Below are 15,744 nucleotides of genomic sequence, written 5' to 3'. Positions count from 1 at the left end.
TATTTGATGATTAAAAATACATTTATATGAAAACTATGTATCTTCTGTGAACACTAGTGTATTCTATATCCGTGGACACCTCTCTGAAGCTGCACAAGACACTGGCCTCTGACATTTTACACTTCCTGTCGTTCTCTGTTCCCTCTATCTGTCCATGCCTCCCTTTCTCTCCCCCACTCCCTTGTCTCTCTCTCTCGATGTCACTGTGCCAGTCGTTATTTGGAAGCCCTCACTCATATCTCTGCTGTATATTTATCTCTCTGCTTCCACTCTGCCGGCGCTTCCTGCAGCCTAATAAGGTATGGATACAAGGAGAGAGGCAGGGCACAGGGGCCGAGGGAAGATGGTGGGAAAAAGGTTGGACAATAGGAATCAGAAGTATTTTCCCACAAATTGGTTTTGGTCTGTGCACACATGCGTGTTTCTGCAAGCATGCTTGTTGTTGCATAAAGAGAGGCCACACAGTTGAGGGTGAAACGGCGAAATAGAATAAAGCCAACAGGATAATATAGGCCTTTAGGCCAACATATTCCCAAACGCTGGGAAACACTTTGATGTAGGAGATTGTAAACACTATGTAATGATATTTGCCCGGATAAACGCGCATGAATATGACACACAGACCAAAAAGTACAACATGAAAGTACTTCAAAGTCTGTTCTGATGTTTCTGCAGAAATTTTGTGGGCAATGTCTCACTGTAGTATTTCAACGATTGTTCTAGCTCTTTTCATTTACCGTCTCTCTGCTGATGCACATCAAAAGCCTCCAGCAGGAAAGACTATTATTAATCACGCTGGTGTTCTCACACACACACACACACACACACACACACACACACACACACACACACACACACACACACACACACACTAAGAGTCCTTCGCTAAGAGAAATAGCCTGAACTACCAACCACAAACCACCACCCACATCCTGTATTCTCTCCTCTTTCACTGTTGCTTCCTCTTGACTGGGAGGTGTTTTCTCCATCATGAATTGGGGCTTCTGAGTTTTAAAGTGCATATGCAGTTTTACTCAGCCGTGATATCCCCTCTGTGACCTGTCACCTGATCCACCTCATACTATACGCCTTCAACCGTGCAGCAGATTAGATTACCACAATATTCACTAAACTCAGTTGCCCCCCCGCCACCCCCCGCTCTGTACCTCTCAATAACTGCCTCCTCTGTCTCTGCCTTTTAGAAATGCCCCAACATAACATGGAGAGCTCCAGGAGCCAGTGGCAGCAGGGGCTACGGCCGCCGTGGATCGCCAGAGTGGCCGGAGGTCAGAGTCCCGCCTCCTCAGGGGCGGAGTCAGATACAGAGAGCAGCAGCACAGAGAGCGAGAAGGTAAGTGAGTGAGGCAAGGCTGTTGGTGATGGCGATGTAGTAACAGACTCTTTTCATGCCAGACTGTGTGTTGGTGGCACAGGAAACCAGCTCCTGTAAGAACAAGGAAGCATCTTCCTACATGCATTGAAACCAGTGACTCACACCACATTTCTAGACTAAACTCTTTATTACTTTGAAGCTTTCATCTGGTGACTTTGTCAGCGTTTTTTATTTTCTTTTTCTCAGTCCTGCATTAGAAAGGTGGAGGCGGGCTCATTGAGGGTCCTGCCATCGGCCTCAATGCTCCAACAGCGAATTGCAGAGATCGACCAACAGAAGGAGGAACTAAAGATTGAGGTGAGCGTGTGAGACACGTGTTGTCCAATCACAGACGGACACAAAAACCACCAATCGTCTGAATTTGTCACAAAAATGTGCAGCAGACAACTGGAGGAATTGAAAGAGGTAAAATAATTAATCAAGCCAATCAATGGAAAGTTGAGTATCTGCAGCTTTTTTGCTTGAATGCTAGTTAAATGAATCTTTGGGATTGGGACTGTTGTTTGGATAAGAGGAGCTATTTAAAGATCTGACTCAAGCTCTAAGAAACTGACCTTTCTTTTTTTTCTTTTTTTTCATGGATGATCAGTTGAGAAGATGAATCAATAATGACAATAATCAGAATGAAGTGGAAGAAATGTTGCCATCTGTTGCATAACAACAGGTGGTTAAACTTTTATCACAGGTTTTTTTTTTTTTTTTTTCCTTTTGATGCACTTTGACTGCTGCAACAAATTAACAACCCCGACAGAGCGTTCACGGAAAGCACTAAAGTGATTTCAATTGCGTCGCTGCTGAAGTCTGCATTTTTAAATCTCCACGCCATTTCCAAACACCACCACAGTCACGGTAAAGGAATGCATATCTCTGACTTGCTCAAGCTCCGGTCAATATGATTCAGCTCAGTCTCCAGTCTTCTGTCCTCACAGCTGCAGCTGGAAATCGCCCTGCTGCAGGGCGAGCTGCAGACGGAGAGGAACCAGCTGCTCAGACACACACAGAAGCTGCAGGCGCTACAGCACGAGGCCAGGCAGAAAGAGAGACACAGACACACCGACAGACCAAAGGTAAGAGAAACTCATTTAGTTTTGTGTAATATATGATCTGTTAAATTTAGTTTTTCATTGCTTACAGCAATAGAAGTAATGAGTTTGTGTCATGTCTTTATGATTCATGACCAAATGAACTTCTTTCTTGGAGACGAAGCTAATATGTGTTGATGTTACGTTTAATGGCTTAGTGTAGAGATCACAATCACAACAGAAAAAGTAAACTTAAAGGATTCCGCAGAAACGTGTGGGCTTGGTAATGTTCCACTAACATCAAAACAAGATCCTTTTAATGATAAGTCAGTTCCCGTGAAATGATTGTTGGATGTCACAGGCTCCAGGACAGCGCCGGTCGAAGACAAATGTCTCTAGTTATCCTGTATACATGGTTGTGAAATGTTTATTTTTCCCTTTTGAAATAGTTTTTGTTTTTGCTTTAGAAACTTACGTGAGAACTGTACTCTTGCTTCACTCCTTTTCTCGCCACGTCTGCTACCGCAGGAGCGAGAGAGTCTGGAGGAGGAGAGACGTAGGGTGGAGGAGCTGAAGAGGAGGTGTGAGGAGAAGGAGAAACTGATCCCCAGTCAGCCAGAGAGCCAGAGAGCACAGCTAACCCTGCAGCTGCAGCAGGTGAGTGGCTGTGTGTGTGTGTGTGTGTGTGTGTGTGTGTGTGTGTGTGTATATACACATATATATATGTATATCTTTATGCAGCATGGATGATAACTTGGGTGAATACCACACACATGTACAAAAGTTCAGCTTTGTCAAAACATCCACTAAACTATCAGGGAAGGATTCATCATCGCTGCCTGTGCAACACTGGAATCTCTTCTGTGGAAATATATTAAACACAAACAGACTGCCATCTGTAACCTGACTTGCAAGCTTCCCAGGAATCATGGGAATTAAACTAGCCAGGTGATGTAATCTAAATACAAAATCTATTAGATTAGGAGTGATTCAGTTACAACAACCAGCGTTTATTTCCTACTTTGAGAGGGTTTGGGTGGTAAATCATATTTAGAAACACATGAAGGTGGTGCTCTAGTGGTGAAGATTTCTAACATGGCCCAAGAAAATCTATATTGTTTCAGACAACAATCCACAATTTATTGATCAACACTCTGAAGTCTTTAAGCCCTGTGGCGTATCTGATGTTCCTGAACATGTTTAGAGGATACTGAAAGTGTAATAATAATCACATTGGAGGCAGATATCCAGGTGAAACCTAAAACGTGCTGGAGTGTCGACATGTTGTCATCAGTGTTGACTCCTTTAAATGATGTTTTTTTTAGCTGCACAATGTGAGCTTGTTCAGTACCTGTTTGACCTGATGTGTCAGTGTTTCTGAAGTTTACACACACACACACACACACACACACACACAGATGTGTATTGTATTTCGTAAATGTGACAGAACAAGATGGGACAGCGCTGTGTTTAAAAAGCCGTGTTTTAATGACATGTTTGGTGAAGTCCAGCAGCAGGTTGTTACTGGATGTTGTGACATGTCAGGTTTATCTTGAAAGAGCTTTTAGAAACTGGTTTGACACAAATTGCTTCACAGAAAAAACCACACTTATGCACACAAATAGGGGACTTACATAGAAGACTAGAATAAACACTGCACAAGAAAAAGACGGCAGGTATCCCATTTATAAGACAGAGAGGCTCCTGATGGGACAATAAGACTGTGTGACTTTTTACTTTCACTTGCACTTTTGTGCACTCGACATGTCTTGACTGTTTTTGAAAGTGTTCTTCAGGTTCAGTAGGAAGCGAAGCATTGAAGCTCGTGGTTATACTGACAAATTCTGAAGATATATAAATTGCCAGAAGTTTTTTTTTCCTTCTGAACAATAAATAAATTAAAGTCAAATTATGATTTGCACGTAATGTACTGAAGCCTTTGATTCTGTACGGAGATGGCCACTACATTGAAGCAGCATCTGGATGTTGATGCACACAAACGCATCTGGAATGAAAATAAAAATCTGCTATCTTCTGTTGTATGTTTTACTGATTGAGTAATAAAAGGAGTTAAAGCACTTCTCAAATGAAGGTGTAGCATTTTGGAATTGGATCGTACTGTCTATCGCTTCATGCAAATGGATGAATGAAGCGATAGACAGTAAATTTCACAAAATGCTGCATAAAATTTACTGAAGGTTACTCAGGTCTGCCTTTGGAGGGGGGGGGGTTATTTAAATAACAAACTTTGAATCAAAGAACAGCAACATCAAGTGTTGAAGATCTTGGAATTTTAGTAAAATCTAAACAGTCAGAAAATACAGTAAACTCTATCAGACATTCAACTAACAATCATTTTTCATTATCAATTTATCTACCAATCATTTTCTCGATAAACGGATTAAATGTTTGACTGTCACAATTTCCTAGAGGATCAAATCAAGGGCAGTCAGATAAGACTTTTTCTGTGTTTTTATTGCAGGAGAAAGAGGTGATGGAGGCAGCAGCTCGGGCCTTTGAGGATTGGGAGTTTCGTGTTCTGGAGCGAGAGAGCGGCATCGATGAGGAGGACGAGAGAGCGGCGGACAAGGAGAAGGAGGGAGAGAAAGACGGGGAAATGGAAAAGGAAATGTCACGTCAGCAGCGCGTGGTCAGCACAGCGCAGGTAAACGATGTGTTTTAGAGAATTTCACAGCTGCTGTCTGATGTGTTGTATGATCCTCATGCCATCGTTTACACTCGCTGGCTGACGTGACATTAACCCTCACACACACTTCCCCTCAGTTCAGATATGTTACAGCGGGCGCAGGAAGTAACAGGAACGCCCTGCAATCTAATGCGATCCAACACAACACCCTTGCAAAAAAAAAGAAAAAAGAAAAAAGAAATTCACATCAGTGAAGTTTCATAAAGTTCAGATTTAAAAACATTTGGTCCTTTTGAACTTGGTTATTCTACATTGTAATATGTTTCTGTTATTGTAATCTCACCCTGGACACAGACGTACAATGCTAGACAAGATTTTACTGTATCCGGATAGAAGTGTAGATGTGCACCTTAATTAAAACTCTCACTTGAGTTTATGAAAGTTTGTTTCCTTCAGTATTTGTGTAGGAACCCACGACCCTTATCGACCTCTACTTCTCCAATATTGATTGATTTTTCTTGCGCAGCTGCTCACCTCTTCCCATCTCTATTATCTGTGATCAGTGATTCACACAAAAAGTCACATAGAGTTAAAATAAGGAGAGGGCAGACCAGAGAGTGAACTCTAAAGCCACAAATCTGTGTTCCTCTTATAATAATCAGAGTTGTTGGCATTTATTTCCAAAGCTTTGCTGTAGCATTGTTGTTATTAACTTACTGGCCTTTAGGGACTTAATGCCACATTAGACGGCTAGTCAGGGTGGGAATTAGAGTGCACACACACACACACACACACACACACACACACACACTCTCTCTCTTTTCCCTTCACAGTCCATGGTTGTCACTGCAGTTTCAGACGTGCCCTCCCTCCCTCCCTCCCTCCCTCCTCCACTGTCAATTGCTGACATGAACATGAACTCTTTACCTCACACTCGCCAGCATCACCGTGACGCTGTCACATGACTCTGCGCAGTGAGAATAATTACACCAGAGGCCACCATGATAGACAAATCGAAGATCAAGACGGAGGGAAAGTGGAGGAGGAGAGACGGGGGAGGGGATTTGGAAAAGTTTGGATCAAGTCCACGCAGTCATGGCTAAAAAGATAATGGGGATTATTTTGTTCAACATTGAGATCACATTTATTTATCAATGTTATTTTGGGAACAAAATACAATGCCTGTCATTCAGGAGTTTACTGGACAGAGAACAGAGAGGCCTTGGTTGGACTTACCAGAACAGGCACAGAGACAATATAGCTCCCAGCTACGTCTGATTTACTGTGGAACCCAAGATAATTATCATATTTTTCTATCAATTTATTCAGCAGCTTCATAATAAAGAAAGTCAAGAAATGCAACAAACTGCGAGACCGTAAACCTCTTCAGATCAAGATGATCATTTGAAGAGGCCTGGAATATTTTGGCACTAAATTTACAATCACAGTGACACGCCGACTGTTGAAACACCGGCACCTTAATGTGCACTTTGTTGAGATGATGATTGTACTGACTTAATTATATATTGTTTTCAATCTCTAATTCAGGGTCTGAGCTTCAGATTGTTTGTACACAACCTCTAAACATGACAGTGATGTGCATATTTACGCTCACCTCACATGCTCGTTGCAACACTTTCTGTGTTGTCAAGTCACATTTACAAAGCTATCGTGATCGGCTAAAATATACTACAGCCATGCAAGCACCTCTGTGAGCTCAGTGACACTGCTGATGCTTAACAGGTGATGGGAACTTAGTTTTAATTCAGTACTGGACAAATAAATATTATGACCTGATGATGGCGTTAGTGAAAAGTCAGGGTACCACCAGAGCCACTACAACTCCTCCCACAGGGAACATGAGTTTTCATTTCAAGCCATCTGATAGTATTCAAGACATTTTACTGAAAAGCACAATGCCCAGTCTCATGGTGGCGACAAAATATAAGTCAGGGATTCATCTTCCGGGGACCAAATCCACGTTTGCATAAAATTTGCTAGCGTGGCTAAAAAGTGGTGTGCAGTGAATGCTGACAGATGCTTTGTTAATAAACTACTGTTTACAGGCCAGTAAAAGATCAAATGCACGTATCTAACTTATTTCTGAGGCTGCCTCCATTTGAAAGTGAGAGCAATTCTGTACATGTGTTTTTTTTGTTTGCAATCTGACATATGAAATTTCAAAAGGCTGCTTTTCCATTCACGTCGGACTCCAAGGGAACATATAAATACAGACAAAATATAGATGGTGAAAATAATATCGAATTGCTGAGCGATTAGCTGGAGTATGTAAGAGGTGGAGTGCAGAGATGAAGAGAGGGATTGTGTGAGAGGGATGGTAGTTGACTCAGCTGCAGTGTGGCCTCGCTGCAGAGGACAGCTCATGTCTAAACCCTCTGTCTGTCTGTCTGTCTGTCTGTCTGTCTGTCTGTCTGTCTGTCTGTCTGTCTGTCTCTCACTGTGTCACATTAAGGTGCTGATTTAATATTGGTCCATGATTTTCTTTGAGTTACACTCTCAGCCCTGCTGTCATGCGTCTTGTCTCGTGCCTCTCATTGACTTGTAAAGTGGATGTTTGATTTGCATTGTATCTCTGCTGAAAAGATCGACTTAACTCAGGGCTCTGCGTTTCCTCACACAACACACACACACCCTGTCACATCAGGGATATTTACCTCATATTACATCACAGCATAATGAAAAGATTAAGTAAACTCGGGCCAGCCAGATGAATCAGCTGCAGCACAGGACATTTCTTTTGAGGAGGAGAAAGCATATGGCAGTCCACGCTGACAGGAGTTATGTTCTGAATTATCAGGAGCGAGTCCAGCAGTTGGAGAGAGAGCTGAAGGAGATGGAGAGGGAGAAGGAGAGGGAGCTGAACGCCTTGAGGAAAGAGAGGAGAGGACTCATCCACACAAATCAAACGGTAAGAGGGATTGGTTAATATTGTAGACTACTTAACAAACAGTAATATTTTGCTTTGGTGGTTCATTCATTAGTCTGTCATTGATATTTGACACAGTTTTGAAACACTTTTTCGAATTTAGCAAAAAGAAGTGAACCAGCACAAATTGAAAATGGCGACTGTGTAAGAAATCAACCTCTAATTCTCGGTTTTACATTGAACTGAAAAATGTTTTGATTCACTCAGCAGAAAGCTTTTATTTTAGCAACAAAAAAAAAGCTCTAATAAAGTCACTGAACACTACTTGCTCAGCATCAAACAGCAGTGATGCAGAATCGGCAACTAGCTGATCAACGTAGAGGAGTATTTAGCAACTAAAGAGCCTCTTATTCCCCTCAGGAGTTGGTGCGAGACCAAAATGGAGCTAGAGGAGAGTGAATATTGGGCTTAGATTCCTCAGGCTGGTGCAAACAAGGATCCAAATGAATGCTAATGTTGCTCCATGTCTGTAGGATGGTTATAAATTCAACTGTTTGCTATGGAGCTCGCCAACTTCATGACGTGATGAACTGATTATGTCAGTGTTTGTTACAGCTAGTTGTGCTGCTAACCGAAGCGTACCTAGCTCAGATGTGCTAACAAGCTAACTTACTGATACAGTAATATTTCATTCTAAGTACATAAGAGAAGCCTTATATAGCATGTTGTTTACGAGGTGAGCCTCTGGAGATGAATCATGTGATTTTCCCACAATGCTGCATAAAAATGGATGAAAAATCGAATCAAACTACTGTCTTTTAAACTTTGTCTTTCATCTCTTTTTTCCACCGGACTTCAGCTCAGTTTTATAAGAAACATGCCCTGACTGTTTGTAGGCTAAAATTTAAAGGACAGCCCACACCATGTGTTATCAGTGTTTATTATGAATTCTTGCTGTTCCAAAGTATGTGATTTACTCAGTCACTAATTAAACTGTGCTGTGACTTTATCACACAGCCAGCGGTTTGCCTTTGATCAGACATACGACCGCACCAGTTAAAATGAGGAGGAGACGAGATGTGAATGGAGAAAAAGCAAATCAGACATGGAGAGAGTGAGCGAGAGAGCTTAAGTTAAGCTGGAGGGAGGGGAAGGAAGGGATAGAGGGAGGAGTGAGCAATGAGAGGGAGGGTGCTGCGTTTGTGAATGTGTGTGTACATGTGAGTGTGTGCGGATGTGTGAGAGGGAGAGAGAAGGCGAGCTGGGAGAAGTTTCACATCCTTGCAGCGAGCGGTAAGCTACGAAATCTGCACTCAAATCGATCTGCATGGCTGGCGGTCGTTCAGGTTGTTGGTCAGAAAACTGCCTCAATGTTTAGTTGATGTGCTCTTCTAAGTGAGAGAAGAGAGACAGCTGGGGGTCGGGCAGAAGGGAGTGGCAGCACAGAGGAGGAGAGAGGGACAAGACGGTGTCAGACAACATGACCAAGTATGTGTGACTACAGTACGACTGTGAGAGCTCATCGTGTCTGACAGAAAATGACAGAGACACTAGATAGTTTTGGAAAAATGAATCTGATTGGATCTCACTGTAGCAACAAGGGACACTGGAAGCATTTGTAACAGATTTTACTCTAAGATATCAACTAAATGTTGGAGAAAACGGTTACATAAAAGCTTTTAAGTCTTCATTTTCATACATTCCCTGTGGGCAAGTGCTAATGTAGAGTGGTGATAGAGACAGATAAGGGTTAAACACTGGACTGCATGTGGCGACTGAATTGCTCATGTGTTTGTGAGTCAAGCAGGGAGGGAGGGAAAGATAGTGAGGCAATGATAATTTTTTAACTCATTGCGATCCCTCTTGGAAGTGGAGTTTTCATTCTCAGCCAGATGTGGTATGTCTAACGCGGCAGCCTTCGTCAGTCACTGCGTTTGTGATCTTCCCCCCTGCCGCGGTTCATATAAGCTGTTGGTGTTTTCGCGACCTGGCGGCGGGTTTTCATCGAAGATGCGTGACTGAATTTCGAATGAAATTTAATGTACTCCCACAGGTTCACAAAGAAAAGAAGCCGCTCGCCGATTGGTCGAACATCACCGGCTCTGCCCCCTGCATGATGTCACTTTCCCCTCTGACCGCTCACAAGCCCCCTCAGGTATGCCACCTGTCACCATGGAAACAAGAGGGCTAGAAATTTACAGTTATTTTCATTATGGACAAATTTCTTGTTTTGTCCGTCCTGCAGTCCAAAACTCAAAGACACTCAGTTTCATATCACAGAAGGCTAAAAAGAATAAGCAAATATTGACATGTGAGAGGCAGGTGCAGTGAGTTTTCAGTATTTATTCTTACAAAACGATCAGTTGCTTATGAAAATAATCAAGAGACTAATCTTGTCATAGTTTAAAAACATTTTGAGATGAAGTTGAAATGTTTCACATGCACACTCTGTTCTCTTATTTTGTAGGAGCCATGCAAAGAATCTACCAGTTTGCCCAGAAGACGGAGCTCGCACCGCAACAACAAGCTTAACGACAGGCCGCTCTCAGCACAGGGTGAGCTATTCTCCTTTTCTCTTACCTATTGTGCTCCTGATTGCTTAAGCTGAGCTCGCTCTCTCTGCACTCATGCCCTCGTTTTGTCCCACTGTTTGTTCAGTTCCCTCCCTTTTAGTCAAATCAAAGGTGTGTCAGTAGAGTCGCCATGTTGTTATTATGTTTGCAGAGAGCAGGATTTACCTGCACAGACCGGATGAGCCAGAGAAGCGCCCCTATACTTAAGTCTAGAGACTCCTCAGTGGTATCTGTGAACATAATCACACACCTATCTGTCACCAAATGTCAGAGTAGCCTGATGTGCAAGGTCATGTCAAGTCTTGCCCTCCCTTCACTTGCAGTGATCTGTTCCTGAATGCTGTAACTGAACGCTCTTGATCTCATGTGTTTTATCAACTTCATACACTTGCGTTACTTCTCCCACACCTTACATAAAGCCCTTTGTGCTGACCGACTCATTTTGTTTCTCATGTGTCTTTTTCTATCATCTCCTTCCTCTCTCAGGGTTGGTGAGGACGCTTCCAGACAGCCAGACGCCAGAGGCTTTCACTTCCCCGCCTCCCTCCCATAGACTCAGCAATGGACACAGCAGTGGGCACAGACCTGGGACGAGCAACGGCGGCGGGCTCTTCACTCCGTGCAACAGTACGACAAGCTCTCGAGCTGCCAGGTCAGTTACTTCACTGCTCGTTTGATTAACACAAGGAGTGGCTTTTTTTTTATATTTATTTATTTTATGTATGTTTGTGACTGATCCATATGTGGTATGTTTTATTGTAATACCAGTTTTAACTTGCGGTGATTGTGTTCCCTTCAGTAATGAATCAATGTAACTCTTCCTCTCACAGCCCATGCCTGTTGGATCTTGTGGAGATTGAGAAGAAACTGAGGGAAGCCAAGGCAGAGAGAGAGAGGCTGCTCAGAGAGAGGGTGAGTCACCTGCCGTGGGAAACACTAGCTGGCACCTCTAATCATCCGCAACACACTGCATTAGACACGGCTGTCTGATCACTGACACCCACTCAGCTCGCACATGATGGTCCAAGAAGACTGCCAGCAGATATGTGGATGTTTGTAATGCGTGTTTGCAGCATTGGGAAATGCCAAGACTGAAAAATGTGCGGCCATATGATTTGAATTTATGTGTTTTGAAACTGGAAACAGGGGTTTTCACATATGGATACATATATCAATACAATACAAATAATTTTCTATGATTCATGTGTACATGCAGGAAGAGCGACGGCGGTTGTTGTTGGAGGAGAGAAGTCAGCGAGAGCTCAACTCTCCCAGAACAGAACCGCTGGAGACAGAAACTCCGCAAAGACCAGAACCAGAACCAAAGGAGGAACCAAAGGCCAGTTCTCCCCCAAACTCCCCAGAGGTATGTATGAAATGACAACCATCAGGTAGCGTTTAAGGACCACAGAAGATACATTTTCAGCTTCTCTCTGTGAACACAGCTCTGGTTATTAAGTAGCAGCTGCAGGAAATGGATTAAAAAATAATATTTAGAAGAGATGCAACAGAGGCTGAAGTCTCCTAACGTTTAGTTGCTGACATACGTCACGCTCCGAAATTGCATTTTTCCATAATGCAAATATCCTGTACAGTCTGACCCTCAATGCCAGGTAAACACCCACGTCCTATTAAACGTTTCCCAGTTTTTTTTAACACAGGCTTTCAATAAATGAAGCCACCAGTTATTATACAACTGTGTTCTGTGTTTGAATCAATGTTAAGTCGTTGTTTCAGAAATATGAACTTAAATCAGTCAGTTTTTGCAGTGTAGGAAAGGTAGAGTACATGTGAGGAAAACAACAGACGCGTCCAGTATCGTTATCCAATATGATCAAATCTTTATCTTCTGATCACAGAAAGCTCAGTTTGTTTGTCTCAAAAACAAGTGTAACCATGGCTAAAGGCCACAGTTTCCTCACTTTCCATGGAAAATGTAGTGACTCTTTTCAACCACATTTAAACTCCATCTGTCCCTGCAGCAGCGCAGCCTGCCCCTCTTCCTCTCTCCGAACTTTGACCTCCGGGCCCACGTGGAGTCTTTGGGTCATGGGGTGGTCGGCTGCACAGACCTGCGGCTGACGCCTCGACGCTGCGCGGGCTTCCTGACCAAAAGAGGGGGGAGGGTCAAAACCTGGAAGAAGAGATGGTTCCTGTTTGACATGGACCACAGAAGACTGGCGTACTATACAGGTTAGACTGGCTGGAGCGGCGCTGTGTGCTCACGATGACCACGTCTGCCTGAACTAAAGCCTGTCGAGCATGTTTTAAGATAATATTGCATCAGTAGCTTTGTTTTCCAGCTTCCATTCTCCATCTGCTTTGTTGTTCTGTCTGAATCTCCCAAAATGGTTTATATTAAGAAAAAGCAACTTAAATCATTTAATTTAATTTATTTACTACAGTTGAGAAATAGAAAGGAAGAGAGGAATTAAATAGTAATGAATCTATTTTAAATTCATAAGAAAGTAAGAAAGAGTGGTAATAACTTTTATGACTTGGGTAGAAATGTCTTAATCTAACTTGCCTCTCCCTTTTGCTGCAGACTGCGATGAGAGGAAGCTTAAGGGAGTCATCTACTTCCAGGCCATAGAAGAAGTTTACTACGACCATCTACGAACAGCCGCATCTGTGAGTTCTCACACACTACACAAACTGACTTAAAAAAATCGATCAAAGTGTGTGGAGTGTTTCATCTGACTGAGAATCTGTGCCAAATCTCTGGACTTTGAATCCACTAGGCAACAGTTTGATAAATGCAGTTTAAACTGGACTTCAGGCTACAGGGTCTTTGTCATGAGGAAAAGGGTCTGAACCAACATCATTGAATGTGTTGATAAAGATTTCTGTCTATAAAGAATCTGAGATTGTTGCAGCTTGAATCTTTTTAATGAATATTGGGCTTCTTCTTAAGTTAAAGCGCTGTATCACCTTGGGGCCTCATGTGATTTGAGAATTCACTCCGCATGTGTTACGTATTTACACAACATAAAGTTTGTTTTACTGCTTTGAGTTCGCTCCGTCTCCAGATGGGTCATTTAGTTAGATTATACACCTGGCAGATTTACACAGGATTAAAAACGCAAATAACCTTTAATTATTAGGAATCAAAGGGGGATATCAGGTAACACTAGTGCAGTTTTAAAAAAAGTGTCACATGACACTGTAGGTTCACATTACACCATGGAAAACCCTCTTCTTTATTTTCAACGTATTTATAACTGCTCGAGTAAATCAGCAAAACAGTTTGTCTTAAGGACCAAAGCTTGTGCACAAAATGTCCCATTCTTTATTTTAATGTCAGTTGAAGTATGAAACATCAGTCATCTCCAGTGCAAGCAGTTGTGCTTAAGAAACTGATTTTCTGTTTGTTTACTATAATAACTTTGGATTTCCAGTGAAAATGCAAAGAATTCTTAGAAGCAACAAAAGCCTATTTTTCTGCCTCTCCGGAAAGTAAAGACAGAAGCGTTTGAGCTGAGCTGAAAAATCTTCAAATGAGCAATGGTAGCAGATCCCTAACAAATGTTGAACAAATCAATCACCACGATGGAAAAATCCCAAAGTCGTGTTAAAAAGCTTCTTCTTCTTCATGACTTATCACTTTATCACTGTGTGTCCCTTCTCTTCAGTCTCCACGGCCCAGTCTGACGTTCTGCGTGAAGACGTACGACCGTCTCTTCTTTCTAGTGGCTTCCAATGCAGTGTCCATGCGGATCTGGATGGATGTCATCGTCACGGCAACAGACGAGCACAGCCGTTATTGACCTCTTGCACATGTGACTGTGCGATGCTTGCGTGAAGCCACTGAGGCCTCCTCCACCACCACCCGTCTGAGGGGCTGGTTCGGCTGAGATCCACCTCAGGGGCTCAACTCTGCACCTGGACTCATGAACATGTGGATAAAGTGCGCGAGAGTCGGAGCTGATGTGCTGGGACAGATTTGCTCGAACACAGCGGAGGAAGCTGTTACTGGATGAGTGATGCTTCAGCGGTGGCAGAGGTTCACCGCTGATCCAGCTGCAAACCGCAAGCAGCTTTACGCACCAGTCTGCACACTGGGCGTCTGTTACTGGGAGGTTTCTCTGTTTGAGCCTGAGCTCCCTCTGCTGGTCGCAGTCCGGCATTACAGGACTGGTGTACACTACTTCAACAGGGAGTGGACACAGTAATAGCAACACCTGTTCAGTGTAACGCAACCCAGCAATAATTATGCTTTGTATCTTCAGGTGTTCCCATTAATGTGTCCACTTCCTGTATCTTTGTTTTCAGTAAAGACAGATTGTACATTCAATTTTATTGCATTAATTTATTATCTGGAAATTTATATGAGTTTGTTATGCAAATAATTGAAGACATACACTGTTATAAATGCACTATTAAATGTTTATTTGTAAAAACAGTTGCTTTAGTTTGTTGTCCTTTTTTTTTTCAACATAAATCTTGATTGGTGAGAGATTTGCAACATTGATTATTACCAATAAAACAAAAATATGTTTTGTAAAAATACTCTGTTTCATCTCCAACTCAAGTCAGTACTGTTTGAAAATGCTGACAGTTTAGAAACATCTCCTCCTGTTGCTTGCGGGAAAATTCGACCACAGCTTTTGTCAAACGGCAATATATATATATATATATATTTCTTTTTTTTTACCTGATACTTTGTACATTATTCATGTCTGCACATATTTGTAGGCTGGCTTTCAACGCAGCTTGTAAATTGGTGAATTGGTTGAGGAGTGATCATAAATCCACCTTTTGTTCAAAGACATGTCACACAAAAGGCATTTATTCTGCAGTATTTGTTTTTATTGAATACTAATTGAAAATGACTACTTCCTCTAATACAGATGTGCAGGCGACTTGACTTTCTATTTCAGTTATTTTGTTTCTGGTCACTTCCTTTTCATGTCCAAGTAACAGAAGATGAAACAATGAGGCTGCAATATTTAGCTTTATAATCAATTTTAGCTAAAAAATTGTTTTTAGAGAATTCACCATTGAATCATACAATCATACTGAATGGACGTCACCAAGGTGTTCTTTTCTTATATCCCACAAAATAATAACATTTGTGTTTTATTGTGAAATGCTGCCCAGGGTTGATTATAGTGTGATTCCCCTAGAAGACAGCTGAGGAGATTTGCATTACTGTAATACAGAGAGAGTATCAAAACCCTGTTGTTGTGCTGAGCGCCCCTCCCCACAGGAATCTTACAAGA

At 42.3% G+C, this 15,744-nt stretch overlaps 1 protein-coding gene across 1 annotated transcript; it reads left to right on the top strand.

The window, feature by feature from the left end:
* Positions 1-1,202: 1,202 nt before the first annotated feature.
* On the top strand, positions 1,203-14,924 carry phldb3 (pleckstrin homology-like domain, family B, member 3). Its single transcript, XM_023405852.2, has 14 exons — positions 1,203-1,351; positions 1,580-1,690; positions 2,323-2,460; positions 2,944-3,072; positions 4,898-5,080; positions 7,881-7,991; positions 10,003-10,104; positions 10,417-10,504; positions 11,009-11,174; positions 11,353-11,434; positions 11,739-11,888; positions 12,505-12,715; positions 13,068-13,153; positions 14,155-14,924. Exons 1-14 carry the CDS (start codon positions 1,205-1,207, stop codon positions 14,287-14,289), a joined length of 1,839 nt encoding a protein of 612 aa, XP_023261620.1. The 5' UTR covers positions 1,203-1,204; the 3' UTR covers positions 14,290-14,924.
* The last annotated feature ends 820 nt before the right edge of the window (positions 14,925-15,744 follow it).

This window comes from Seriola lalandi, unplaced genomic scaffold, assembly GCF_002814215.2.
Source record: "Seriola lalandi dorsalis isolate HSWRI2012SDOR001 ecotype SW California unplaced genomic scaffold, Sedor1 jcf7180002054287, whole genome shotgun sequence".
NCBI lineage: Eukaryota > Metazoa > Chordata > Actinopteri > Carangiformes > Carangidae > Seriola > Seriola lalandi.
The sequence above is the reverse complement of the archived record's forward strand: the minus strand, read 5'-3'. Positions and strand labels throughout refer to the sequence as shown.

Excerpts from the sequence above, each read along its gene's own strand:
- phldb3 (XM_023405852.2), top strand. The coding sequence starts at position 1,205 with ATGCCCCAACATAACATGGAGAGCTCCAGGAGCCAGTGGCAGCAGGGG. Across the intron at positions 7,992-10,002 it reads TCATCCACACAAATCAAACG|GTTCACAAAGAAAAGAAGCC; the intron begins GTAAGAGGGATT and ends GTACTCCCACAG. Across the intron at positions 10,505-11,008 it reads CAGGCCGCTCTCAGCACAGG|GGTTGGTGAGGACGCTTCCA; the intron begins GTGAGCTATTCT and ends TTCCTCTCTCAG.